The sequence below is a fragment of the Spermophilus citellus genome (assembly GCF_964194105.1).
Source record: "Spermophilus citellus genome assembly, chromosome: 7".
NCBI lineage: Eukaryota > Metazoa > Chordata > Mammalia > Rodentia > Sciuridae > Spermophilus > Spermophilus citellus.
The window spans coordinates 78,255,797-78,282,188 of NC_138188.1; the positions used below are offsets into that span (position 1 = coordinate 78,255,797).

At 40.3% G+C, this 26,392-nt stretch overlaps 1 protein-coding gene across 8 annotated transcripts in view; it reads right to left on the reverse strand.

Annotated features, from left to right (window-relative positions):
• MCF2L2 (MCF.2 cell line derived transforming sequence-like 2) overlaps positions 1-26,392 on the reverse strand; it is a 247,921-nt gene that overhangs the window by 131,202 nt on the left and 90,327 nt on the right. For all 8 annotated transcript variants that reach the window (XR_014022845.1, XM_081300602.1, XM_081300604.1 and 5 more), the window contains exons 5-10: positions 26,190-26,309; positions 16,027-16,143; positions 8,083-8,232; positions 2,354-2,478; positions 1,545-1,659; positions 934-1,053 (exon numbers count right to left, since the gene is read on the reverse strand). Coding sequence is in view for 7 of the 8 variants with exons in the window: in XM_081300602.1 (XP_081156728.1) it covers positions 934-1,053; positions 1,545-1,659; positions 2,354-2,478; positions 8,083-8,232; positions 16,027-16,143; positions 26,190-26,309 (747 nt within the window). In the remaining variant the exon portion in view is untranslated. The remainder of the gene's footprint in view (positions 1-933; positions 1,054-1,544; positions 1,660-2,353; positions 2,479-8,082; positions 8,233-16,026; positions 16,144-26,189; positions 26,310-26,392) is intronic.

Sequence of the window (26,392 nt, forward strand, 5' to 3'; positions counted from 1 at the left end):
TAAAATGCCAATTCTGAGTCCTAGATAGGGCCTGAGATTCTGCATGTTTTATAAGTTTTCACTCAGATGGCACCTATGAGACTGGCTAGGGGCTCACACTTTAAGAAGCAATCTCCAGTTCTGTAAAATTATCATCTGGGAAACATCCCTCTAGATTAGCTCAGAAAGGAAGTGCTAATCACAGGGGACTCAGTCCCCTGGAGAGAAAAATATAGAGAACTTAATTAAGAAAAAGCAGAAAGGCATTTTCCTGGAAAGAGATGACTCATTTTTTCTAAATCTGTAATAAACTGAATCTATAAGAACTTAGAATAGAATTCCTTTTGAGTGCTGACTGGTGTGCAGATTTGGGAACTTGTTTAATTCTGATATGGGAATTGTAAATACACACTCCTTTACAAGTCTGAAATTTACAACTTTTGGGGCATGGGACAGGAGAAAAATTTTGTCAATTCCGTGTAGCAGAAGAACTAATATGAATCCATTTTCCCCGCCAATTATTGTTTTTTCTGGTTTCCCCTTTTAAAAAATTTCCCCTCCTTGCCTCCAACCCTCACCTCTACATGAGGAGCTCTAAACTGTCTATGCTAATTGACTTGGCCAGTGATTCACCCACTGTGACCTTCTCCCACTTGGCTGCCGATCCCATGAGAGGTACACCTGAACTTCTACCTTCCTCCATATGCTTTAGCAGCTTTAGTAAGACTCTGCTACGGGTCTTATTTTGTATTATTTGTTATAGTTGTTAATATGCCTATCTCCTCGGGGACCTGGTGGTGGGGGTGGAGTGACTGAAGGGCAGGATTTGGGCATTCCTGGGTCCTTTAGCAACCCTCCAACAGCAATGATTGAACACCATTTGTCATTGTTCATAGAAACTTCCTTCCAAGTACAAAAAAAAAAAAAAAAAAAAAAAACCCTCAAAAAACAAACCTGGCCCTTTTCCTCCAGTTTTTTGTGTTCCTTAAGAAGTTGTTCCACATGCATCACGCTGTCTCCAATGCCCGTAAACTCTGCTAGCTCTTCCAGCAAATTTTCCAGGGCAAGTTTAACCTGAAGGACACATTAGAACTGTGCATAAGTAAAACAACAAGCACCCATCTGTAAAAGTATAGGTTTGTTATGTGCAAGAAAACCTAAAAAATCTAAAAGGATCAGGACTTGGGTGAATCAATATATGCCTTTCTTCTTTCTTCTTTTTTCAGCTTAGTACCTTTCAGATTAAGCTGGGGATCTAGAGGCACTCATAGTTAGAATGTTAGAACTACATTCAACAGCTCATCAGTCTAAAAGCAACTTAAACCAACACTGAAATGCTACATATGTCAACAGGAAAATGGGATAATGGGATTCTAGATTGCTGTTACTCCACTGCAAATGTGGGGTCTATGAAATAGTAAGGATGTAAAGAGGGAGCTGGATTAGGCAAAAGAGGAAATCCCAATCCCAGAGCATCTAAGGGGAAAGAGAAAAATCAAAGGTCTGTATGAAAAATGGAAGTTATATTAAGAAAAAGGAAGTTATATTAAGAAAGAAAACAATACCTTATAAAAATTGTGCTCAAAGCGCTGTAGTTGTAGGCATTGGTTAAGTTTCAGGTGATGCTCAGACCAAAACTGACTGAAGGCTTTTTCTGTTTCATCCAATTGAACTAATAGCCTTTTAAGAAATAATGAAAAAGCAACTTTATGTTAGCATTCATTTCTACAGGTGTCTGCATAGGCCTATGTTATGTACCACCTATGTCTTCCATCAATGTTATTAATTGTGACATTCTGTGTATTATTAAAGACTGTGTCACCTGTGTCTTTCTTAAGGTTTAGTGGGTCCCACACATTCAGACACCTGCAGTACAGGAAGAAACTTAACTCCAGATGCAGCCACTGTGTTTTAAAAATGTGCTTCAGGTGACCCAACCTTTGTGCCTTCTTTTTCCACCTGAGACTACACATGTGTAAATAACAGCATCAAACCAAAATTTTTTTGGAAATGAAACTCAACAAATACCATCATCTCTCTGGAAATCCTGGGATTAGAGCATATCATAAGAGGAGGGAATGGAACTCTCCTAAATATTATTTATTTCCCCCTTTAGTCCAAAATATTATTCTTTCTTGGCCTCACTAAGACACAGTAGTATCTATTCCAGCCTGTTCTTAGTTGTTTTATTTATTTATTTATTTTTTTATCCAGGACAATCTATTTTTATTTTTTTCCAGTTTGAAACCATATTTGATTTTTAACATAGCTAGAAATATCCAATAACTATATATATATATTTTTTTCTTAGTTGTTTTAGAACATCTAGGTCTACATTCTCTCCTGAGAAATCAAAGTCCACCTACTCACTCACCTTTCCATGGTAGCTACATTCTCAAGTTCACTGATATTGAGTTTTCTGGTGGGATTTTTGGTTGTTGGTTCTTGGATGCATGACAGTAGGGTGGTCCCTTGTTCTCCAAGTAATTTCAGCTCATCCTAGAAAAGCAAAAATATAGACTTTCTTAGAAGGAATCCACAAAAACAAATTCATGGTATTTGGGAGGTGAGGAAAAAGGTAGATCCATATGTTTTTCATTTAGGATGTTAAATGTCAAAGAAGTCAAGATGCAGTCAATTAATTTAAAAATTAATTTATCCTTAATAAGTAATGCATACTCATGATACAAGATTCAAAATATACAAAAGGGTGTGACATGAAAAGCAATTCTTTTGTCCCCAGCCTGTCTATTTTCCCTCTCCAAAAGCAAATATCTATTAAGATTTTTGTGTAGATCTCAAGCTGTTGTTGTACATTAAAAGCAAACCTAGTTAATAAAAATCTGTTTCTAATCCAAGATAGTGACAAGAAACAAAAAAATAATGACAGGAATTGAATGTTAAGTGCTAGACATTTGCTAAACAATAATAAAACAATAACTGCTAGTGGACCATGAAAGTATTTTATCTGGTCTCATTAGTAAACACTCCCCTCTGCTAACTGTCCCCTAATTGTGGCCTGGTCCAATTCAAGAAGTTTATCAGAAATGGGCAGCAATTTCAGTTTGACATGGAAAGATTTGGACTTCCAAGGCAACTACTAATTCTATAATACTCTTTTAACATGGTGCTTTGCAAGCTATTTTTGAAGCTATTTTCTTTCAAATCCAGTAGCTCAGAGACCTCACCTTGGAGGTCACCTCTCATTACCACAAATTTTAATCATAAGGGCCAGGCTGAAAGCCAAAAGGAGCATATTCAGCCTGAGAATTTTACTCTTCAGAATTCTGGGTTTGGTTCCTGGGTCATCGGGGCTGGTTTGATATGCTCTTGAGGATTAGAGGAGGCCCATGATTCTAACTTAAATACTGAAATACTCTTCTGCCTGTGAGCACTGAAACTGTTCTTCTAGGCTAAGCGACCTCTTCAGCCTTCACACAGCCTCCAGCTAAGGGAGGAATCTACACCCACACCCCAACTATGTTCACATAGAATTCCTGGGTCCTCTTAACCTCATGCCTTTCTTCATTGCCTCCCATCTCACTCCAGTATTTCCCTTAAAGGGTTACTTTGCCCATACTCAACTTCCAACTTGTCCCTAGATCTGTGTGATGTCTAGACAGCTCCTTGGATTCCGCAACTCTGTCCAATTCAGACAAGGCCCCAAGTCAGCAAATGGCAGTCTCCCCTGCCTGCGAATTGGATGCATCCCTTCTTTTCCACTCTCAAGTATGGGCCCTCTTTTCTTCTTATCTCATCAATGCTCATTAAATATTTGCAGAGTAGCTAAATTAGTAATAGTCTAAAAGAAGACAGGTTACAGATGAATAAAGGTACATCAGATATGATGGGAAAACATAGATATGATGTATACTTGTCCTTACCCTTTTTTTCCTCCACCCATCGAAGAGGGTCCTGGATTTTCCCACTCAGTTTCTTAACTGAACCTCGGAAAGGATTCTGGTATTATTTTACAGGTGCACACACGCACACACACACGCACACACACTTTGAAATGCAGATGGGAAGGAAGGTGGTGAGGCTAAAGGAAAAGAGGCATATAGCTTAGTACAGAAGGAGATATGGAGACACTGGGAGAGGGACTGAAAGGAGAGACATATTCAGAGAGCTGCAGACATGAGGGAAGTATCTGAGATAGGGAAGGTGGATCTTAATAAGTGATTTCATACCCTGTGTATCACCTTCACACTGTTTAAAACAAAACAAAACAAAACAAAAACCACAGGCAAAAATCATGACCTGGTTACTGCTTTGGGACTAAACCACATGGTGAGCTTCAGTAAGGTTACAAAAAATCTGCCATAACAAAAGGGAAAGATGGAGCAACTGTGGTTCTCAGAAAGGGTAAAGGTAAGGAGCCTAATCCCAAAATAGAGTTTCAGTTTCCATGGAAAGATAGTGTCCTTCATCCTTTTGAGTATTTAATTTTTTTACTGCCTGCACTCAGTGTGGATGGAGGAGCTCAGGGCACTGTCTCTGGACCCTGTGTATAAATTCATGCTCCCTTCCAGCGAGTTTTCTTCCTTTGTATCTACCAGTGGCGGCAGAGTGAGTACTGCTTGCAGAGTGAGAGAGCCCACTGCCTGTCCAAGTCGCCTGTACTCAGGAAACGGGAGCCTCCCTGTGGAGACGGGGCAAGCACAGAGCTGGGCGCTGTGCCATGGGCTGAGTCCAGCCTCTAGTTCATCATCCAGCGGAGACAGAGGCAGCGCATGTGCTGCCTCCCGGGGAAAGCTATGTGCACACGTGCTCTTCCTTCCTGACTCTCAGATGGGAGAGTGAAATCACAGAAAACAGAGTTTCAAATCTTAGCACCAAGCCCAGTGGCCATGATCTCATTGGATAGAAAATTACACATCCTGTACCAAAATTGGAAGCACTCTTGGACTGCAAGGATGAATTAAGAGCCAAATTGCGGTTCACACTGGGGGAAGGAATTTATGTTACTAAATAAGAGCCTTCTTTAAAGTCATTGGTTTGTTTAAAAGTTTGATAAAATTGTTCTGCTGTGAATGTTTTCAGATTTTGTTTTTCCTGTGTGAACAGATTAGTTTGATATCCAGGATAGCCAAAAGAAAGAGACTCTGTTAGATGATAGTGTTGAACAAAGTAGTAACAACTCCACAGAGAATTAGCAAATGAGGCTATAAAAACTCTTGAATTCAATAGCTCTAGTATTTTGACTGCTTGTCAAGTGACTGGGCGGTTATAAGGATCTAAGATAAGGGATCTCAAAGATCCCAGGAGAAGGTAAATCAAACAGTCAAACCAAGTATCCCAATGCCATGCTAGCTGTTTAGAAACTGTTTTAGAAATTTTTCTCTTTAGGGTGAGAGAAAAAAAAATCATACACCATAACTTTTATACATATTAAAACAGATTTAAAAGTTCACCATTCTGAGGAATTAATCTTACACTATACTGGCTTTTCACTTAGGAAGATGTTTTCTAAATGAAAAAGAACTCATTTAATTTCTTAGAGAATGTTTAGTTAAAAGGTAGGTAAGGGCTAGGGATGTAGCTCAGGGTAGAGCGCTTGCCTAGCATATATGAGGCCCTGGGTTCAATCCCCAGCACCGAGGGAAAAAGAAAAAAAGGTAGAGAGAACACTAAGATGTAAAATAAGATATGTGTAAACAACCATAAAAAGCTATTAAGTTATAAATAAAAATTCAAAAAGTATTTCCTTTTTTTAATATAAATCATTTTCTTCTTAATGCATTTTTAGTTGAGAAAGAGGAAAAATATAACTCCAGTTTAATAATTTTGACATTCTTGCTTCTAAGTTATAAGGAGGAAAGAAATAAATTTATATTTGGCCAATAATTAGTCATCACAAAAAGGAACACCTTCTGTATTATTTTTAAAAGAATATTAATATTACTTGGAAAGACAGAATATTTTAAATCCAAATTCATTTAATATAAATAAAATTGAGAATTTTATCCTCAAATAGTTACAGGTCTTGTCCATGACCTTGGGGCAGCATGGAATAGAAACACAAGTATGATCTTCAGTTTATGCAAGGCTGCATTTATTTTCTTACTAAAAGGAGAATTCAATGGAATCCCCTAAATTCTTTTTAATTGTCTTACAGGTTATATAGAGATATTTAACCCAATTGAAATATGATAATTAGAGTGTAAAATTATTTCTTTATAATTGTCAAATAGCATTTCACATTCTGTGGATCTAAAAAGTTACTCCACAGCATAATCAGAGTTGTGTGTTCTAAGTCTGAAAATAGCTGGTCACCATGCACAGGAAAATGCTCTTCCCCCATCTTGTAGACTGGTTCCTTCCCATTCTGTTACCTCTGTGGAACTCTGCCTGTGTCAAAACTATACAGTGCCTGCTCATCTGACTTTCCCAGAGTATCGCTGCTGCACAGACAGCAGGACTTATCTGATTGGTTTTCACTCCCTAGGTATGTGTCCTTGTATAAAATCCAAACTTTTAAACTTTTTCCCCAGAGCACTGTATGTGCCCTTACTACACCTAACTTGGAAAGGGCTGAACTTTTTTTTTTAAGTGCTAGGAATTGAACCCAGGGCCTCCTGCATACTAAGCAAACACTCTACCACTAAGCTACATCCCTAAACCAAGCTGAATTCTAATATGTACCCAAAAGTTGCAAAAATGCTTTGCTTAATGGTTGCCTGAGAACTATCTGAGTGACAGGTTGTCATCTCGGGTACTTCTGCTCCGCAGCTGCTCCTTGAAAGAAGGCTCTGTGCTCTGTGCTCACGACCGCCTGTGCAGAGCTCTGTTTTACAGTTCCTGTCTGGCAGCCTGCCATGCTCAGCATCCTTCCCATTACACTCTGTCCTACTAACTGCTGCTCTGCAGACTCCTAAAGGTCTTAGTCTGTGCATCTGCAAACTCTTTCCTTAGCAGATTTCACCCAGGCACTCCCAACCCTGCTTTCTGCAACCTGGACCTCACAGGAATCAGGGGAGGTGAGCTTGGCCAACTACTTGGAACAGAAAAAGGTCAAGCTTCTCAGAGGCATTTCCTGGGAAAATCTCCAAGATGCTGTCAGGATTTCAGTTTCATTCCAGATCTTTGGATCACTTGGAGTAGGCTTGGGAATACACTTTGCGCTCTTTCTGGATGACAACTCCCCGAAAGGTGGAGTTCAGCAATGTTCTCTGGCAGAAGAATTAATTTCCCTAAACCACTAGACTCTGAGACTCCCCTAACCAGACTTCGTGTTTCTCAAAGTTGCATTTTTGGGTTTTTTCTTGGCTCATAGTGGTGGGTCCTCAATAATTAACACCGAATAAGTGAACAAACCAGCCATCTAGCAAAAAGTTTTGCAATTATTGATAAGAGTGCAGCAATTTCAAATTTGATGTATCAAAAATTCACACAATGTTAAGGTGTACCAATGCCCAGTCCTTAGTTTGCTGTCTACTGAAAATGGGTCTTCTGATTAACAATGCATTCAGTCTGTTTGTGTTTCCCAGGGCCTGACAGACATGCAGCGAGAAACTCCAGGAGGATTTCTCTTACTGCATAGTCTGAAAAATCTGCCAAACTCCCTTCTCAGCAGGTTCTGACATGCTTTTGTGAATCACTTAATAGGTGTCGCTCCTCCTCCTAAAACCCATTTCAGAGCACCTCCCACAGTCCCTTTTCTCAAATTAGTCTTCAAATAAAACAACACATCCCTGAGAAACTGAAGCACTTAGTCAGTTTATTAGTCCAACCCCAAACTTCACAACAGCTGCTGGAAAGCTCAGATTTGGAATCAACTCTCTTTCCTCTCCACCCTGGCAATGCCATGCCATCTTGCTGTGTTCTAAGCAGAGTCATCATAAGAGATCTGCCCTTGGACGGGTGCTTATACACCTCATCTTGCCAGCACAGTGCTGGAAGGGGTTTGTCTTCCCTAGGCTGCTTTCCCTAGATCTTACATTCAGCAGCCTCCAGAGATTTTTCTCTTCACATACTGCCTATATGGAAGGTCTCGGACAATGGCTGCCAAGTGACTGGAGAAGAAGCAGCAAAGAGTCTTCACTCTAATTCTGCTATGGTTTGTGCCAGGAGCTGGCCTTTGAGAGGCCACTGACTACTTACCTGCAGTTTGTCCTGCTGTCTTGTGTGGGACATGAGAAGGTCTTCAGTGGAGAGCATGCCTCTGGGCAGCTCTGTCATGGACAGGCAGGACCCAAATGTCTGCAGCATCTGAGCAGTATTCTTCAATGTCAAGGCAAAGTTTTCTATGGCCTGGAAAATCAGACAATTATAATAACACGGAGCAGTTAACATTCACCAATATGCTTTCTCAATGGAACAACACTGAATTAGCTATGCTTTTCTCAGTGCCACATATTGTCCCTGATACTATATTTATCTATCATCTCAATAATATAGAGTTGGAGGCATTTGCTATACTTTAATATGAAACTCCAACAAGTTAATTGAATTGCCCAAAATCATATTACTTGGGCAGGAAGGGAGGAAGGGAGGATACAACTAAGATCAGCGGGTTCAGGGCTCTGTTCATTACTCCAGGGTAATGAACATTAAGTCTGACTCCAGATTTACGCAGGTGCAATGCCACAAAGGGCAGAACCACCCCACTTTCTTTCTAAAAAAACCTCACCTTCTCTTCTAAGTCCCTGCAATACCTTCTCTTTTTCCCCATCCCTCCCCCAGCTTCCTGCTGCCTCTGAGAGGCCTGTCAAATCCTGCTGAGAGGATATAAAAATTGGGAGGGGAATGAAGATAGTGATTAGGTCACTAGTGACCTTTATGAGAGTTATTTCCATCTATGGGATGGACTGGGGACGTCTTCCTGTCCCATCTCTTTTATAAAATTTGCAAGCACCGTGTCACACTCTTCTCTGTACTCCCAGGGTGTGGTACCAGAGGGTGCCCATAAACTGCTATTGAGTTAATGGAAAAAACAAAAAGGTTCTACAGAATTTTCATTTGGGAAGAAATGACCTCTGTTCCTACATTATCAGAGAACTGTTTCTGAAAACCCAAACCCACATCATAAAGAATGTACCAGATCCGACAGGGCCTGTCTCTATGCCAGGGCCTGGGGCTGGAGCTGGCATGATAAAGCTTCCAGAGCACTGCCCACTCCCTCTACTGTCTGGACCCAAAAGGTTCTCTACTTCAGCTGTTTTCATACTTGAAGTATTGCTGTGGGAGGACATCTCCCTGTTAGCACAAGCATTTGAACAGCCACAACTTTGAGCACCTTAGTGCTTCTGGCTTAGAAATCCAAACTCTTTTGTAAAAATCTTTCTTTCAACTACACTAGTTTCATTATATTGAGATAACTATATATATAATTGTGGTGAGCCGTTTCTGCGGACTGTGGTCGCCATTACAAGATGGCGCTGGCTCCGCTGTGGTCTGTAACAAACAACTCCTTATTTGGGAGAGTTGGCGCATGGTTTTTTAACACCCTATGAGAAAGCTCCACGTGGCAGCTTCGCATTGGGGCTTGAGATGCTTTATTAAGGCTGGGAGAGGCATCCGAAAGGAAGAAGAAAAAATATCAAGGACCTGAATAAACGGCTGAAAGAAGATTCCTGTTGTTGCGTCTTCCTTGCGGGCAAGGGGGTCGCGACAAGTGGTGCCGAAACCCGGGAACCAGAACTTTCAGTCGTCAGGGGTGGTGCACCGGATAGTCCCAGGTAAGTGGGACCCGCGACCAAAGCGGGGATAGTCCCAGTAAGTGGGATCCGCGACCAAAGCGGGGTCAGCTCCTCTACAAAGAAAGAGAGAGCCTCATATTTTATTGCAGCTGCAATGTGTACTTTCACTTTTGTTTTCTGTGTTTCTTTTGTCGTCTGTGTCTTTTGTTTTCTGTGTTTCTTTTGTTGTTGTGTCATGGGTGCCGCATCTTCAAGTCCGCTTCTCCTGGCCCTAGATGGCCTGTTACGTTCCAAGGGCCTGGAAGTGAAGCATCGTACTTTACAGAGATTTTTACAGAAGATAGATATTGCTGCACCGTGGTTTGCATTTTCGGGCAGCCTTACCATACCTAGTTGGGATAAATTAGGCAAAGATCTTGACTTTGCTTCTGAGCAGGGCATATTAGAGGGCGGGGTGATACCCCTTTGGAGAATAGTCCGTAGTTGCCTCACAGAGGACAGATGTCATGACGCACTTACTAAAGGACAGGAAGTTCTAAAACAATTACATGAGGAGAAATCAGATACTCCCATATTTGTCATTAAGAAAAAATCAAGGAAGTGGCGCCTACTGCATGATCTACGAGCAGTTAATGCTCAAATGCAACTTATGGGGCCCATTCAAAGAGGGCTGCCTCTGCTCTCCTCTGTTCCTCAAGGCTGGCACATTATTGTTATTGACATTAAAGACTGTTTCTTTTCTATTCCTTTGCATCCTAAAGACTCGCAGCGTTTTGCCTTCACCCTTCCATCGTGTAACCACGAGGAACCAGATCAAAGGTTTGAGTGGGTAGTGTTGCCGCAGGGAATGGCTAATAGTCCCACGATGTGTCAGATGTATGTGGGGAAGACACTCGCACCTCTCAGACAAAAGTATTCCTCCATCAAGATCATTCATTATATGGATGATGTATTATTGGCTGCTAAATTAGAGCAGACAATTCATGAGGCCTATAAAGACCTAGTGAAGTTGTTAGCTCAATATGGACTGCATATTGCACCTGAAAAGGTTCAAACAGGGGATTCTATTAAGTATTTGGGAGCAACAATTGGGTATGGCAAATTACGACCACAAAAAATCACCATACGAACTCAGGATCTCCAAACTCTAAATGATTATCAAAAACTGCTGGGAGATATTAATTGGATACGAGGATATTTACATATTTCTAATGTTATGCTACAGCCTTTGTATGCTACTCTTAGGGGTGATCCAGATCTTACTTCCCCTCGTAGCCTCACTAAAGAGGCTAGAGCGGCCCTTATGACAGTAGAAGAAGCTATACAACATGCTACTTTATGCAGGCTCCAGAGTGATAAACCTTTCCAATTATGTGTGCTTGCCACTATGCGGCAGCCTACTGTTGAGCGTGCTCATCGCACCTTAAAGGAAACTTTACAAAAACAAAAGGGGGGAATAGGAGCTGAACATACTCCTAAAGAACGCCTGTCCTTAGCTCTCTTTACCATTAATTTTTTGAATTTGGATATTCACGGTCGCTCTGCGGCCGATAGACATGTGTCCCCTCAGCCCTCTGTGATTGGCTATGTTAAGTGGAAAGATGTTCTTACGGGCCAATGGAACGGCCCCGACCCCGTGCTGACATGGGCACGAGGATCTGTATGTGTTTTTTCCCAGGATCGCACGGAACCATTGTGGGTCCCTGAACGCCTGACAAGAAGAGTCTTGACGCCAGCTACTCAGCAACAAGAAATACCACAGCAATCCCGTGATGAGGATCTTCATTCTGCTGAGTGCTCTGGCTCTGGTGCTGGTGCCGATGACATGGACGACACCAATGCAGTGGTGGGCAGCGGCACGGGCTTGGCCAATGCCGATGCCGGTTCATGATTTAATGATTCCAGGAATGCCTCCCGTATCATTGGCGAATATTTGGCCGGAAATTGGTCCAGATAAAGCTATGATCACACAAGCTCTTGCAGCTTTAGAAAATGGCATCTCACCTCAAGTCTGGCTTGCGCAGATTAAACAGTAAATCTTTGACATGGTCGTTGCACCCCAAGTTTTATGAACATTGCACTGGGATTGACATGTCTTTCTTTGTTATTCTCTTAGTGTTGGAAAGCCCTTGCACTCTGCCGGCTTTACTGCCATTGCACGCAGATGGGTTTCCACACTAGTGCTTTTCTATCGCCTTAAGACCCGTGCCTTTCTTTTAGGGTGTTGCCAACTTGTTTGTCGTCGTATTTCTATACAGCCACAGTTCAGCCTCAGCCATCCCCCTTCGTCCACCATCATCACGATACAGGATGCGAGGCAAGGCACTGCACTTGAGTGATCCTTGAAGTGGACCTCAAGGAGAGCATGTCCTATTGCATGCGGGTTAGATGCGTCCACGCCCCGTCCCACGAAAAAAGGCGTCGGCTGATATGGCCTCAGATCTGGGGAAGGGCCCTCCTTGGGGCTGAGCCATACTATGCAGCCACTTCTGCACAGTGGGATAGGACCTCTACTCTCGCCTGTATTGTTTTTGGAAAACAAAAGGGGGAACTGTGGTGAGCCGTTTCTGCGGACTGTGGTCGCCATTACAAGATGGCGCTGGCTCCGCTGTGGTCTGTAACAAACAACTCCTTATTTGGGAGAGTTGGCGCATGGTTTTTTAACACCCTATGAGAAAGCTCCACGTGGCAGCTTCGCATTGGGGCTTGAGATGCTTTATTAAGGCTGGGAGAGGCATCCGAAAGGAAGAAGAAAAAATATCAAGGACCTGAATAAACGGCTGAAAGAAGATTCCTGTTGTTGCGTCTTCCTTGCGGGCAAGGGGGTCGCGACATATAATTATATGTGTATATATATATATATATATATACACACACACACACACATATATATATATATATATATATATATATATATATATATCACTCTCTCAATTGTATTCACTAATAGCCTATGATGAATAACAGAGAAAAAAAAACACTGGGAGGAATAATAAAAAATATTAAGATTATAATATATTTTGCTTTATATGCATGATTTCTTCTAATGCATCTTAGTTATCATTATTATCATCCCACATTATAGAGATGAGGAAACTAAAGCATGTTGAGAATAATTTCCCAGAAGACATATCAAAAAATACATGGCAGAGGTGGGATTGGAGTCAGATGAGATCTGGCTCCGAGCTGTACTCTTAAGTGCCATATTATCTTACAATTTGGCATTCAAAGCTATATTAGCAAAATTAGATTTAAAACTAGATCCTCAGAAGATCTTGGCCTTGAGAATTGAAGATTTGAATCAGAGTTCAGATCCTAATTTTCCCTAATCGTGTTATTTGGATAAGCCATGTGGTGCAGTTGAGTTCCAGAGTCCTCACTTGAAAAATAGGAGAAATACTTTCTGTTCTGTGGGGATTTTTTTTTTTTTTGGATAAAAAAGGATAGCAACTGTGAAATGATTTTGGTGACAATAAATACCTTACAACTATGATAAGAATAACAGTGACCACCCTGAATGTCAGGTGTGAGGCCTGCAAATGTCATCCTTGAAACAGAGGAGAGGTCACCTATTAACAAATTAACTTGATTCCATGTTATTCCCTGAATAATCACCTTGGAAATGGGCAGAGGATCTGATTCTAATATGGGAATTAAAAAGAGGTTGGTTTAGTTCTTTTTAGTTATAGTTCTGCCACTACTTGACCATTTGACCTTAGATAAGCTTCTTTTTTACTCTGAAGGTCACTTTCCTGTATAATAAAGTGATTGAAGTAAATGATGTTAAGGTTCTTTGAGTCCTAACCTTTCTATGCGTTTCTCAATAACCTGATATCCAAAAAGCACAAAATAAAAAAGAATCTATATGTTTCAATCATAAGATATACAACAATGTGTATGTGCTTCTATACTATTCTACTCTAAGGTTTTAACTAGATGTGTGTATTTATAAAATTATCTATCTGTGGAAAAGGCATGAACAGAATATCACTGGTCTTCTAATACTAGTTGCATTTTTTAAAGTTCACTATCATGTGTTTAAGACATGCACAACCACAAACAAGGTGGCTATAAACTAGGTCTAGTGGGGAAGGAAGTGTGTAAATGTCTGCTCATGCCATCTCTAACCACTCTTCATGAACTTGGCCTTCTTTAACTAAGTTTTCAAAGACCTATTTTTGTCTCTGAAACAAAAAGGTCAAGGTTTATCTCTTTAAAATGTATTTATCACAAATTTGTCTGACTTGAGGTAACTTGAAAAACATGAATAGCATGATAAAATAAGTATCTGGTAGAGAAATCAGAGCAAAGGGGAGAGCTAGTTAGCCCAATAAGGCTGAGTGAATTCTTTTTGATTATCTAGGAAGTTGAGAAATAAAGCCTAGAAGCACTCCAGTTTCCACTATTTATATGGTCTAGGATATAAAGAGGTCTGCAGCCTATGAAGACCTCCTCACATCCCCTCATTTATAACACTCTACATTAACTTCCCTGACAACTTTCTTAGTTAGACTTATTTAGAATTATATGCACATCATGAGATTTTCACCATTCTTGTGACCAAATTGATGAGAAGTGTAAAAGGTTCTGGCCCAGGTTGGGGGACCTTTCTTCAGGTTTTGGGAAACTTCCTTGGAATTCACAAAGAAGTGAGGAAGGAATTGGAATTTGTAGCTTTGAAAGAAATGCAGTGTTTAATTTCTAAATTTCCTTTTTTGTTTTTTAGAAAAAATCACAAAACATTATATCTGAAATGCACATACCTAATATGTATGTGCAGTTCAGGTGTTCACTGGTAAATATTGAGCAACATGCTTCCAAAGTGACCAGATACAAAGAAAAGTGCTGACATCACAAGCTGTGAAGGGAGGTGAAGGAAGAGTGGGTTTTGCTGAGGAAACCTAATCTTTTCAAGGTTAGGGGTTAGGAGAGTGGGCAATGGGAAAGAAACTATAGGATCATATTTTCTGGTGACTGTCTAAGCCTGTTTAGGCTATTATAACAAAAATACCCTAGACTGGGTAATTTATGAACAATAGAAATTTATTTCTCACTGTTCCGGAGGCTTGAAGTCCAAATTCAAAGTGCAAGGAGGTTTGATGTCTGGTGAGGGCCTGTTCTCATAGGTCGCACCTTCTCTGGTCTGTACAAGGCATGGGGCAAGGCAGATCCCTTCACCTCTTGTGAAGTCTGACAGAATCACTTCCCAAAAGGCCCCACTTCTTAATACTGTCACATTGGGTTTCAACATATGAATTTGGGGCAGGGGATAAGATACCAACATTCAGATCATAGTAATGAGTTTCATTCTCACTTTTTCCTCAATATCACTGAAACTTCTATTTTAGCCCAACAACCACCAATACAAGTAGGAAAAAGTAAAATACTATATATCAGGCACTTTCACAGACCGTATTTCCCCTCCTCCCCCACATCAAACTTCCAGGTAGCTTTTGGCAGTCCAAGGTTTCTCAACATTGGCAGTATTCACATTTGGGGCTGGATAATTTTTTTGTGGTAGAGGCCATTTTGCACATTGTAAGATGTTTGGCAGGGTCCTAGGTCCCTAGTCCCTAGATGCCTTAACTACTCGCCACCGAGTTCTGACTACAAAAAATGTCTAAAGACATTGACAAATATCCTCCATGGGACAAAATTACTTCTAACAGAGAACAGCTGTGTTAATCCTTTTTTTTCTTCCTTTCTCTCTTTTGCAGTGCTGGGGATTGAATCCAGGACTTCACATTTACTAGGCAAGTGCTCCATACGGAGCTACCTCCCCAGCCTTGTTTATTTTAAATTTTGAGACAGAGCCTCCCTAAGTTGCCCAGGCTGACCTTGAACCTACACTACTACTGCCTCAGTTTTCTGTGTCTCTGGGATTACACATGTGTGCCACCATGCCTGGTGTTAGTCCCACTTTAACAGAGGAGGAAACAAGCTTAGAGAGGCTTAGGAACTCGCCAAGTTCAGGCAATAAGTAATTTTGGCAATATTTAAGTACAGCTTCTTCTAACTCCCTGGGTTTCAATCTGTACGTACATTGAAATCATCCAGGAAGATTTATGAAATTCTAATGTGTGAGATCCATTCTAGAACAAGTAAAAAAAAATAATTCATGAGATATACATAGCAGGGTGTTGGTTTTTTAAAACTCCCAGGTGCACCCCAAGTTAAGACTGCCAAAGCCCCTGCACCAAAAGATATAGGGAGGTTCCGTGGTCAGCGGGAAAAAACTCAGCCTTTACCCTTACACCCTAGTTCTTCACCAGTTGGTAGCTGAGAAATCCTAATATTCCCAAGGCCAGGCAGCCACCTGCAGTGATCTCACAACTGCTGATCTTTAATTGCCCTGTCTTCTGGAAAACAAAGAGAGGAAGAAAAGCCCAAACAAGTCAATACTCACAGTGCGATGATTTATCCACTGACTGTGGCGGTATTCCAGAGTTCCCCCTAACTCCTGTGTCAGCTGACTTTTGTCAATGTAGCCATGAAGGTCAGAAACTGAGTTTAACATGATGATCTGTAGGGGGAAAAATTATATTTTTAATGGGTCCTCACATAGCTCATGTAGATTCTATTTTTAAATAAGACTTTGAACTTGAGTTATTAGGCATTTATATCCAAAGATGGTTACTATATATAGCAGAGAACTATTTTAAAGTCTCTTTCCACTTTTCCCTTTGGAACAAGGAGTACCAGAGTCAGACAGCCTGTGACAACCTGGTGACCTGGGTCAGGGAAATCAGTTCCAGGCTACTCACAATCGGGCCTCACTTTAGGTAAAATTTTGTCCCAAATTCCCAAGCTAATAAAGTATATACCATAGCCATCAAAATAAAGGACTGTGCTGAGGCCTAGGATATCTGTGATGAGAAGCCCAATAAAGTGTGGTCCAGGAATATCAAAATACAAGACAGAGACCTATAAAGTTTGTATTGAAAAGAGCCACACCAATGTAACCTTCATGAAGAATGTATGCCCCCAATTTATCTTTTAGGAGAAGACATATGGAGGCAGTTGGGAAGGGGGTTATATCCTAACAATTCTGCTCACGAATGAATACCCACACATTTAGAGGACACTGACATAAACCAGATGGTCCCTCTCTATTCCTCCATGGCAGTTCTGACCTCATCATGGTCCTGAAATAGAAATTTGGGGATACTGCCGCAGTCTGGCTGGGCACAATTCAGGAGCCACTTGTCAAAAGAAACTAACTTTATTTTTAGAACTACACACTCCAAACAAAACAGCTCCTCAGGAAAAAACCCTCAGAGCCCAACTGCCACCACCGGCTTCCCACAAGCCTCTCTCCCCAACTCCTGCCTCCCCACCTCCCACAATCCTCCTGCTCTTGAGGCCGATTGGCTGGGTCGTGTGGGCGGAGCCAAAGAAGTCCCCCAATGAGCAGCTCCATGGTCTGAAAGGGCAGGGAAACAGCCCAATGAGCATCACCGCAGAGGAGCCAATCAGCTAGAGGTTGCTGGGGCCGCTGTGAGCCAATCATCAGCTGGCAGTCTGAAGGGCGGGGAAACAGTCCAATGAACATCACCGCAGAGGAGCCAATCAGCTAGATGTTGCTGGGCCGCTGTGAGCCAATCATCAGCCGGCAGCTGGAAGTTTGCTGGCAGCTGGAAGTTTGCTGGGGCCCCTTTGGCTGTGGCTCTCAACAGGATACAAAGAGAATACTGAGTCTCAAAAGAAAAAACACTTGGAAACCATTGGAATGCGGAACAAACTACTTGGGAGTGACCAGCCCCTATCCCTTTCATCTGAATTCTTGCCTGCAGCTTGATGATTGGCTGATGAAAAAGCAACAAAACCTCCAGCAACCACAAGGCAACTACAGGAACCATTCCTTCAGAGACTATGTGCATTGAAGACTTTGGTGACCAAGAAATGACCCTGGCCTCATTATGACAGTAGGACACACACCCCTGAAGATTCGAATGAGGCATGGCATGATTGGAACGTGCAAGGACAGTGCACCAGCACGAGGAAAATTAGCACAAAATTGCACAACTCCACCCTGGCCCCACCTCCTTCAGCCCCCTAGCTACTGTCTCTTTATCAACATTAAAACCCCAAACCAAGACAATGTGACCCATTATTTTTAAAAAATTTTAATTAGGTATATATGACAGCAGAATGCATTTTGACTCACTGTCCACAATTGCAGCACAACTTTACATTTCTATGGTTATACACGAGGTAGTGCTGCACAATATGTGCAGTCATACATATATTTAGGGTAATGAGGTCCATTTCATTCCACCTTCTCTCCTGTCCCCATACTCCCTCCCCATTCCCCACCTCTCCCTCCCCTTTGCCCCATCAAAGTTCTTCCATTTTTCCCATGTCGCCCCCATTATGAATCAGCATCCACTTATCACAGAGAACATTCGTCCCACTCTTAAAATAGCCTGAGCTCTGCTCTGAAAGCGTTTACCTTTGCCTTTCACTTTCTAGAAAGCTCTTCCTCTCTTTGCTAAAACCTGATGCATTCTTAAGTTCTCTTCTGTGATGTGGTCAAGAATTGGAGGTCTGAGTGGAGGTCTCCTGAGCTCCTGCAGACCTCCTCAGATCTCCTTGTGGTGACAGTCTGAGCTTTCTGACCCAGGGGCTGGAGAGAACCCTGGCTCTCCCCTAGCCAGGGACTAGGGCTCCTCAACCCTGTCTTTGAAATGCCTTCCACTTGAAACCTTTAATTAACAACCTTATTTTTTTTTACTCCATGTTGATTATTTTGAAAATTTATTCTTGGTCAGATATAAGAATATGGACTTTCTTATATTATATGAGTCAAGTGATAAATTCATTTTGGAATGAAAAAATATATAAATAAATTAAGGTCTAAAAAGTCTATAGGAGAAACAAAATTAGACAAAAAATGATTTATTTATTTACTATGTATTAAACTGCTAATAAATGCCAAGAACTAAGGAATAAAATCATAAGTACAATAGACCCTGCCTGGGGAACTTGGGTTTAGTGGCATTTGATGACTATTTCTCCTTATGTTAACCCCAAGGGCCCCAAGACTTTCTCTTTCACCTTTGAAAACTGTTTGGGAATTTTACAAATACAAATTTTAGTAATATTAGAGAGGAAAAGAAAAAACAAACAAACAAACCCTAAATCCATCTAAGCTTTTTCCTCCTAAAAATGTTAAACCACTTATGGGAGTTTGAAAAAAGATTTACAGGCTTTCTAAATTAAAATTATAAGACAGGTAACAAGATATTATCTAGTTAAGAATGTATTTTGCTTCTGGGAATATCTGTTCGTTCCTATGGTAACATTTAGTACTGAAAAAAAAAAAAAAACAACCCAAAAACCTATGTACAATATTGTGTTAGACAGAAATAACTGCCCTGTAGCCCAAAGTGTCAAAATCTATCCTGCCAGGCTATGTATTTCCGATTCTCCTTATCTAAACAGGGAGGGAGGTGTGATTTTTCACACTTGCCAGGACTCTGTTTTCTCATCTTAAGCTTTAGAAAGGACCAAGAAGAATTTTAAATTGAAAATTAAGAATAAAAGGAGCATATTAGCAGAAGTGTTGTGCAAGTCAAAAAAAATCTTAAGGTAAAATCTTTGGATTAGGCAAAGAGTTCTGCATTATGACACCAAAAGCATGACTCATAAAAGAAAAGTTGATAAGCTAGATGTCATCCAAATTTAAAATATTTACTCCATAAAGTCACAGTTGAGAGAATGAAAATATAGCCCACAATTGGGAGAAAATATTTGCAAGTCACCTGACAATGACTTATATCCAGAATATATACAAAACTCTCAAAACTCAATAATAAGAAAATAACACAATCAATAATGGCAAAAGATTTGAACAGAAGCTTTGTTACTGGAATCCTAGATCAGAGGGGGCTTGACTTCAAGACGTCCCAACAAATCAGGTCCAGCCACTCATCCCAACAAAATGGAAAAAATAACAGTGAAAGTCAGGAAAGGAATTTATTCAATATAGCTATATTGGGAAGACAAAGGGGATCAAGTGTCCTTAACCCTGTTTTCAGGGGTACTGACATGAACTCTCAAATTAGGTAGCAAAGTGGGATTAGAAGTACACATAGCCAAGCAGTCTTGGTGAAACTGTGGTCTGGTTGATCATGATCTCAGGGCCAGCCAGGCAGAGCCTTGTTGGCAGCTATGAGAAATTTGCTGTTGCCTGGGGAGTAGTTGCAACTCATCCCAAGCTGTTTAACCATCAGACCTGTTGTTCCTGGAATCCAAGGTAACTGCAAGAAGGAATGATTCAGAGAAAAGGGCAGGTGGAAAAACAAGATGGTGTCAGTTCCTTCAGGTTAGGTGCCACTGGGTGATGTGGAAAAGGATATTGTAAAAGCTGGCATATGACAATCTGTTAATTATGATGTCCCTGCAAACCTTGAAAATAGCTTAGTTATTTTTCTAATCTTGCTGCCTTCTGCCTTTAAGGGAGAGGATTACCAGCTTTTCCCAAGGGTTAAGGTAGCAAAAGAGGCAAATGCAAAATGAAGGCAGAGATGTCGATCTTTTATCCTGTTTTAGTTACCCTTTGGACAGCTGCAGGCCCAAGCTGAAGATTCAGTACTTTTAGCAAAAGCAGCCTCTAAGGCCTTGTTACAGCTTCACCAAAAAAGATATACAAATAGAAAATAAGCACATGAAATGAGATTTAATGTCATTAGTCATGATGGAACTGCAAATTAAAACCACAGTGAGATACCACAATACAAGCAACCAGAATGACTAAAACTTTTATTAATTACCAGTTTTTGGCAGGGTGGCAAGAATATGAAGCAGCTGGAATTCTCATATACTGTTAGTGGGAATGAAAAATAGTAGAGCCTCTTTGCAAAACAGTTCAGCAGTTTCTCGTAAAATTAAACATATACCTACAATATGTCAGAGCAAAATCCTGCATGATGTGAATATTTATAGCAGCTTTGTTCTTAATCACTAAAAGCTAGAAACAACTGAAATGTTCTTCCCTGGTGAATGAATAAACCCATATCTCTATAACAAGCGACAATATTCAGCAATATAAAGAACTGTCGACACATCCAACAACATGGGTGAAACCCAAATGGTTCATGCTAAGTAACAAAGTCATACTCAATGTCTGCTTAGTATATAATTTAATTAACATGATTTTCAGGAAAAGACAAAACTGTGAGGACAGAGAACAGATCAGGTTGCCAGCTGTTTGGGATGCGAGAGGAAATGATTAGAAAGAAGAGCATAAGGAAATCTGGTGGGTGATAAAACCATTCTGTAGCTTCACTGTGCTGGGAATTAAATAACTCCGTGTGTTTGTCCAAACAGACTATGTATCAGAAAGAGCGAATTTTACTGCACGTTAAATTAAAAAATGAAGAAGGCAAAGCAGTTTCAACAAAAAAATGTTTTCCTCCTAATTTACTCAGGATCAAGAGTTTAAAAAACAAGTTTAAAATTTTTATATAGGAAAGGGAAATAGCAAAACAAATCTGTTGGTCAAACTCACAGAACATACTGAGCATGTAAATCTGACCTTAAAGTAGTTGTTGTTCTTTGTTATTTCTTTGTTTCTGTATTTGCATATTGGGCATCCTTCATCACAGGATCAATTAAACAAACACTATTTTCTTATTTTCTGTGTTCTTGATGCCCTGCATTTGTGGCCTCAGTGATTGGCCAGAGACTGTCCCTGCCATGGCTAACCCACAACCCAGAGATAGCCAAAGGTTCAGCAGGGAGCATGCTTTTCATATGCAAACCAGCCAATCCCCATCCAAATCCTCATCCACATTTATCAAACTCATATGCACAGACGTTATTTCCCCCACCCTGAAACTAGCCCAGAGCCAGGTACCAGATAACCAGAGACTACTTGTGTAGCCCAGAGGAATTATTTGAACTAGCCAATCATAAGCTGTTTCCCCTTCCTGCAGAAAGGCTTTGGCCTGGTTTTCCCCCTTGCTTCCGCTTCTGCCTCCTGACAGTGCCTCCCCTGTGACCTATGCAGCATTGTGATGATCCCTTCCCTGGAACTCTCTCGAGTGTAACAAACTTCTTTCCAAGCCTCTGCATTCCCTTCTCTGGATCCAAGAACTTTAGGATAACACGTACCACTTGCACATTCTTGGAACAGTTGTTATACATTAAGCATGTCTTTTTTTGTTTCCTTTTCTGTATATATTTATGTTCTTACCCATTACTTGCTTAAAGCTGTTCCTGCAGAAGATGTTGGCTCTTTCCATTACAAATGTAAACATTTCCTGTTTTCTGCCACAGACTTCTTTTTTTTTTTTAAAGAAACAAATTTTCATGTCCATGATAACCTGCCTTTTTGTGAGACTGCCTTAATAACTTCACATAACAGTTTGGCAAGGCAGCTATGTGTCTAGCTGTTTCAGAATGGCCAGCAATAGGTGCTCAGAAACTTTCACTACATTCAAGTACTCTGTCTCCCTTGACTACAATTTTATCCCTATGCCAGGAGATCCGTATGCCAACTATGCATAATGAACTTATTTCCCCTTCAATTTATAGAAATATAATTATTATCTAACTAGAAATGAACAGGGAGATATGATAATAAGAGAGGCTAAGGGCTACAAAAGTACTAACATCACAACCACATTTTAAAAACAAAGTAAGGAAGACTAACAGCTGGATCTGTCATTTAAAAGGCAAAATGTGTTTTGAAGTTTGTTTCAAACTTGGTAACCTAAGACTCTGGATTCCACAGAGCATCAGACTTACCTGGGGCGAGCAAGGTTGTGTGTGGGTCAAATGCAGCCTACAAGGCAAACTTGTACTGGAGAATGATCTAGCAAATGTGCCCAGGGTGGCCGAGAGCTCTCTAAAAAGTTGATTTTAAGTTTCAAATCAAAAGTAGACTAGGTAGGGAATCAACATAACTACCGGAAATAGCTAAAGACATAATATTGAGATAATGTAGATGTCCTGTCCCTCCTCTGTGTAGATGCACCACATGAAAAGCAGGTCATAAATCACATAGGGATCTGTATATATGGTCACTCAGAGGCATGTTTTATGTACAACCAGGGCAATACATAGGATATTGAGCAACTGATCAGTTAAAACAAAGTGGCAAGAAACAATTGATTAGTCTTCAATAATGAAGGGTAAAAAAGCTCATGAGGTCTGTGACAGGTCATTTGCTTCTTGTTAGTTGTCATCTCTTCCCAAATATCAATCATTACTCAATTCAGGAAAATTGAGTAAGAAACTCACAGCTTGTTTGATTTCCCTTAAACACTCAAGCTTTTTTTGTGTGTGGGGGGGTGGTACTGGGGATTGAGTCTAGGGTAGCTTTACCACTGAGCTACATCTCCAGCCCTTTTTATTTTTTTATTTTTGAAATAGGTCTCACTAAATTGCTTAGGGCCTTGTGAAGTCACTGAGGCTGGTTTCAAACTTGTGATCCTTCTGCCGCAGCCTTCCCATCCACAGGGATCGCATGCATGTGCCACCACACCCAACTCAAAACTGCTGTTTTGATTTTGTATCACCACAGCTTAGTTTGTCCTATCCTTGAACTTTACATAAAAGGAATCATGAAGAATATGCTCTTTAGCATATAGTTTCTTTATCTCAAGAGAAATTTTTATAGCCTCTTTAGGAAGCATTTTATTGTTGATTCATGTTTAAGAATTTTCACCGATGATAGAACATCAACACTTAAGATACTCTCCCACATAGCCCGGTTCAGCTTCTGAATCTTGGTTTATGCACACATATCAATATATTTCTCTCCAATACAATCATTCCAGCCATGATTACTGGATCAGATTTAACCTCCAATTTCAATTATTGGCCTTAACTTAGGAAGCTCTTCAGGACTATCTTTAATTCAGAGAGCACAGCTTTATCTACACAGTGGTCATGGGCAAAGTACTTCTCCATGGTGCACACTCACAACGGTAGAAAAGGCAGCAATGATGCCGTGGATACTGAGTATTCTCAGCAAGCAGGTTGATCATGTTGGATGTGATGGAGGAATCCTCTTTTGCTGCCATGTCATTTAGGCTTTTCATTTTGATGGAATGGTTAACACAGGAATTCAGAATAGAAGCAACCACTTTGGATTCTCAAGAGAATATTATTGAGTTGCTTCCATGTTATTGTATGTATTTGTACTTCACTGCTTTTTTTAGGTTTATTATTTTTTATAAATTTTTAAATTTACTTTAATTAGTTATACATGAAAATAGAATGCATTTATGTGCTTTGATATATCATACATAAATGGAGTATAAATTCTTATTTTTTTGATTGTACATGTTGCAGAATCACATTGGTCATGCAGTCATATATGTATATAAGGTAATACCATCTGTTTCACTCTATTATCCTTCCTATCCTCATATCCCCTCCTCTCCTTTCACTCCCCTCTATCTAATATGAAGTAACTATATTCTTCCCTAGAGCCCCCACCATTGTGAATTAGCATCTGCATATCATATTTGGCCTTTGGTGAGAGCCTACAGATTGTGAGAAAATCTTTATCACATGAACCTCAGATAAATCATTAATCTCTAGGATATATAAAGAACTCAAAAAACTTAACACCCCAAAAGCAAATAACTCAATCAATAAATGGGCTAAGGAACTGAACAGATACTTCACAGAAGAAGAAATACAATTGATCAACAAATAAATATATGACAAAATATTCAACATCTTTAACAAGTAGAGAAATGTAAATCAAAAATACTCTAAAATTTCATCTCACTCCAGTAAGAATGTCAATCATCAAGAATACAGGCAACAACAAATTTTGGTTAAGATGTGTGGAAAACGGCACACTCATATAATACTGGTGGGACTGAAATTGGTGCAACCACTATGGAAAGCAGTATGGAGATTTCTCAGAAAACTTGGAATGAAACCACCATTTGACCAGCTATCCCACTTCTCAGTTTATACCCAAAGGACTTAAAATCACCATACTACAGTGATGCGTCCATGTCAATATTCATAGCAGCTCACTTCACTGCTTTTTATTACTTAATGTTATTCCTTTATAGAAGCATGGCACAGACAGTTTCTTCATCCATTCACCTGTCAATAGACATTCTTGTACATTTTTTTTGGTAGACATACATTTTCATTTCTCTGCTGGGTCACAGCTTGAGTCTATGTTTACTTTATAAGAAACTACTAACTATTTCCAACGTGGTTGTACCATATCTTACCATTTTCGTTGGCTGAAAAGTATTTCACTGATTAGGTAGAATATAATTAACTTAACTAGTTGCAATAATTAAGTTCTTCCCAGTCTTTAGCTATTAAAAACAACTTCGCCTGGGAATGGTAGTGCACATTTATAATCCCAGAGACCTGGGAGGTTGAGGCAAGAGGATCTCAAGTTCAAGGCCAGCCTCTGCAACTTAGACCCTGTCTCAAAATAAAATATAAAAAGGACTGGGGACAGATCCCAGCAGTAGAGTACCTCTGGGTTAAATCCCCATGTTATGGTTTAGATATAAGGTGTCCCCTAAAAGTTTATGTGTAAGACAATGCAAGAAAGTTTACAGGTGAAATTATTGGGTTATGATAGCCTTAATTTAATCAGTGTATTAATCCTCTGATAGAGATTAACTAGGTAATGATTGTAGATAGCGCCTCCAGGTATACCCTGCCTGCCCACAGTCACCTACCTGCCCACAGATAGGACCTTCTCCAGCATACTCTACCTATCCAGTCACCTACCTGCCCACAGATAGGACTTCCTCCAGGCATACCCTACCTTCCCACAGTCACCACTCAGTTAATCCCTATCAGGGGATTAATATCTCATAACCCAATCATTCCAACCATAAACTTTCTTGATTGTCTCACACATGAGCTTTTGTGGAACACCCCATTATCTAAACCAGAACATATCTGTAGAATAATTCTTATAGAGAGTTCAAAGAACATTTACATTTAAATTTTCTATAAATACTGATAATTAGTCCTTCATATTGGTTGTTACCAACTATATTCCTACCAGCTAAGCATGAGAGTGATTGTTTCCACACCTCTGTTTGCCAAACTTATGCATACAATTTTGAATCTTTTTAAAAAATTTTGTTGGTTTTTCACTGTACAGATTCTTATGTCACCCCCATGCTTTAGAGTCACATTTTCTTTCAACTTTACCCTTTATCTTCCTCCTCTATTATCTTTCCTTAGTTATATACCACTCCCAGATCAACATAACTCTAGTACACCATTTCACCATCTCACTCCCCAACTAGAAAACCTTTGCTGGACCCTCATTGTCTACTGGATAAAAACCAGACCCTTTATCCTCCTGCTGAAGATACTATTTCATGTTTCCTTCCTTTTCTTCCAAAATACTATTTTCTGTGTGCTCCAACAAAACTGGGGATTCCCCCAGACTTCATAAGAAGTGTGTGCTTCTTGCCCTGTGCCTTTGCGCAGCTGTTCCCAGCCTAGGATGCCCTCCTCTCCCTCTGTAACTCTTGAGTCTCACCTTTCTTAGCAGCCCAGTTCAAATGACAGATGCCCCTGAGAGATGGAGACAAGGTGAGAATTCAAGCTTACCGGCACTTTCATCTTAAATTCATCTCGATAGTATTTAATGCCAATGTCAGTGAATGTTCTCTGGATAAGGCGAGATGGACGAAGGATGAATATGAGCTGTAAGTTTCCTGGAAATGCCACCTGCAAGCATCATGACAAGTGTCAGGGTAGAGAGAAAATGTCACATCCATTACCAAGATATACTTTAGTCTTCTCCTGCCCAA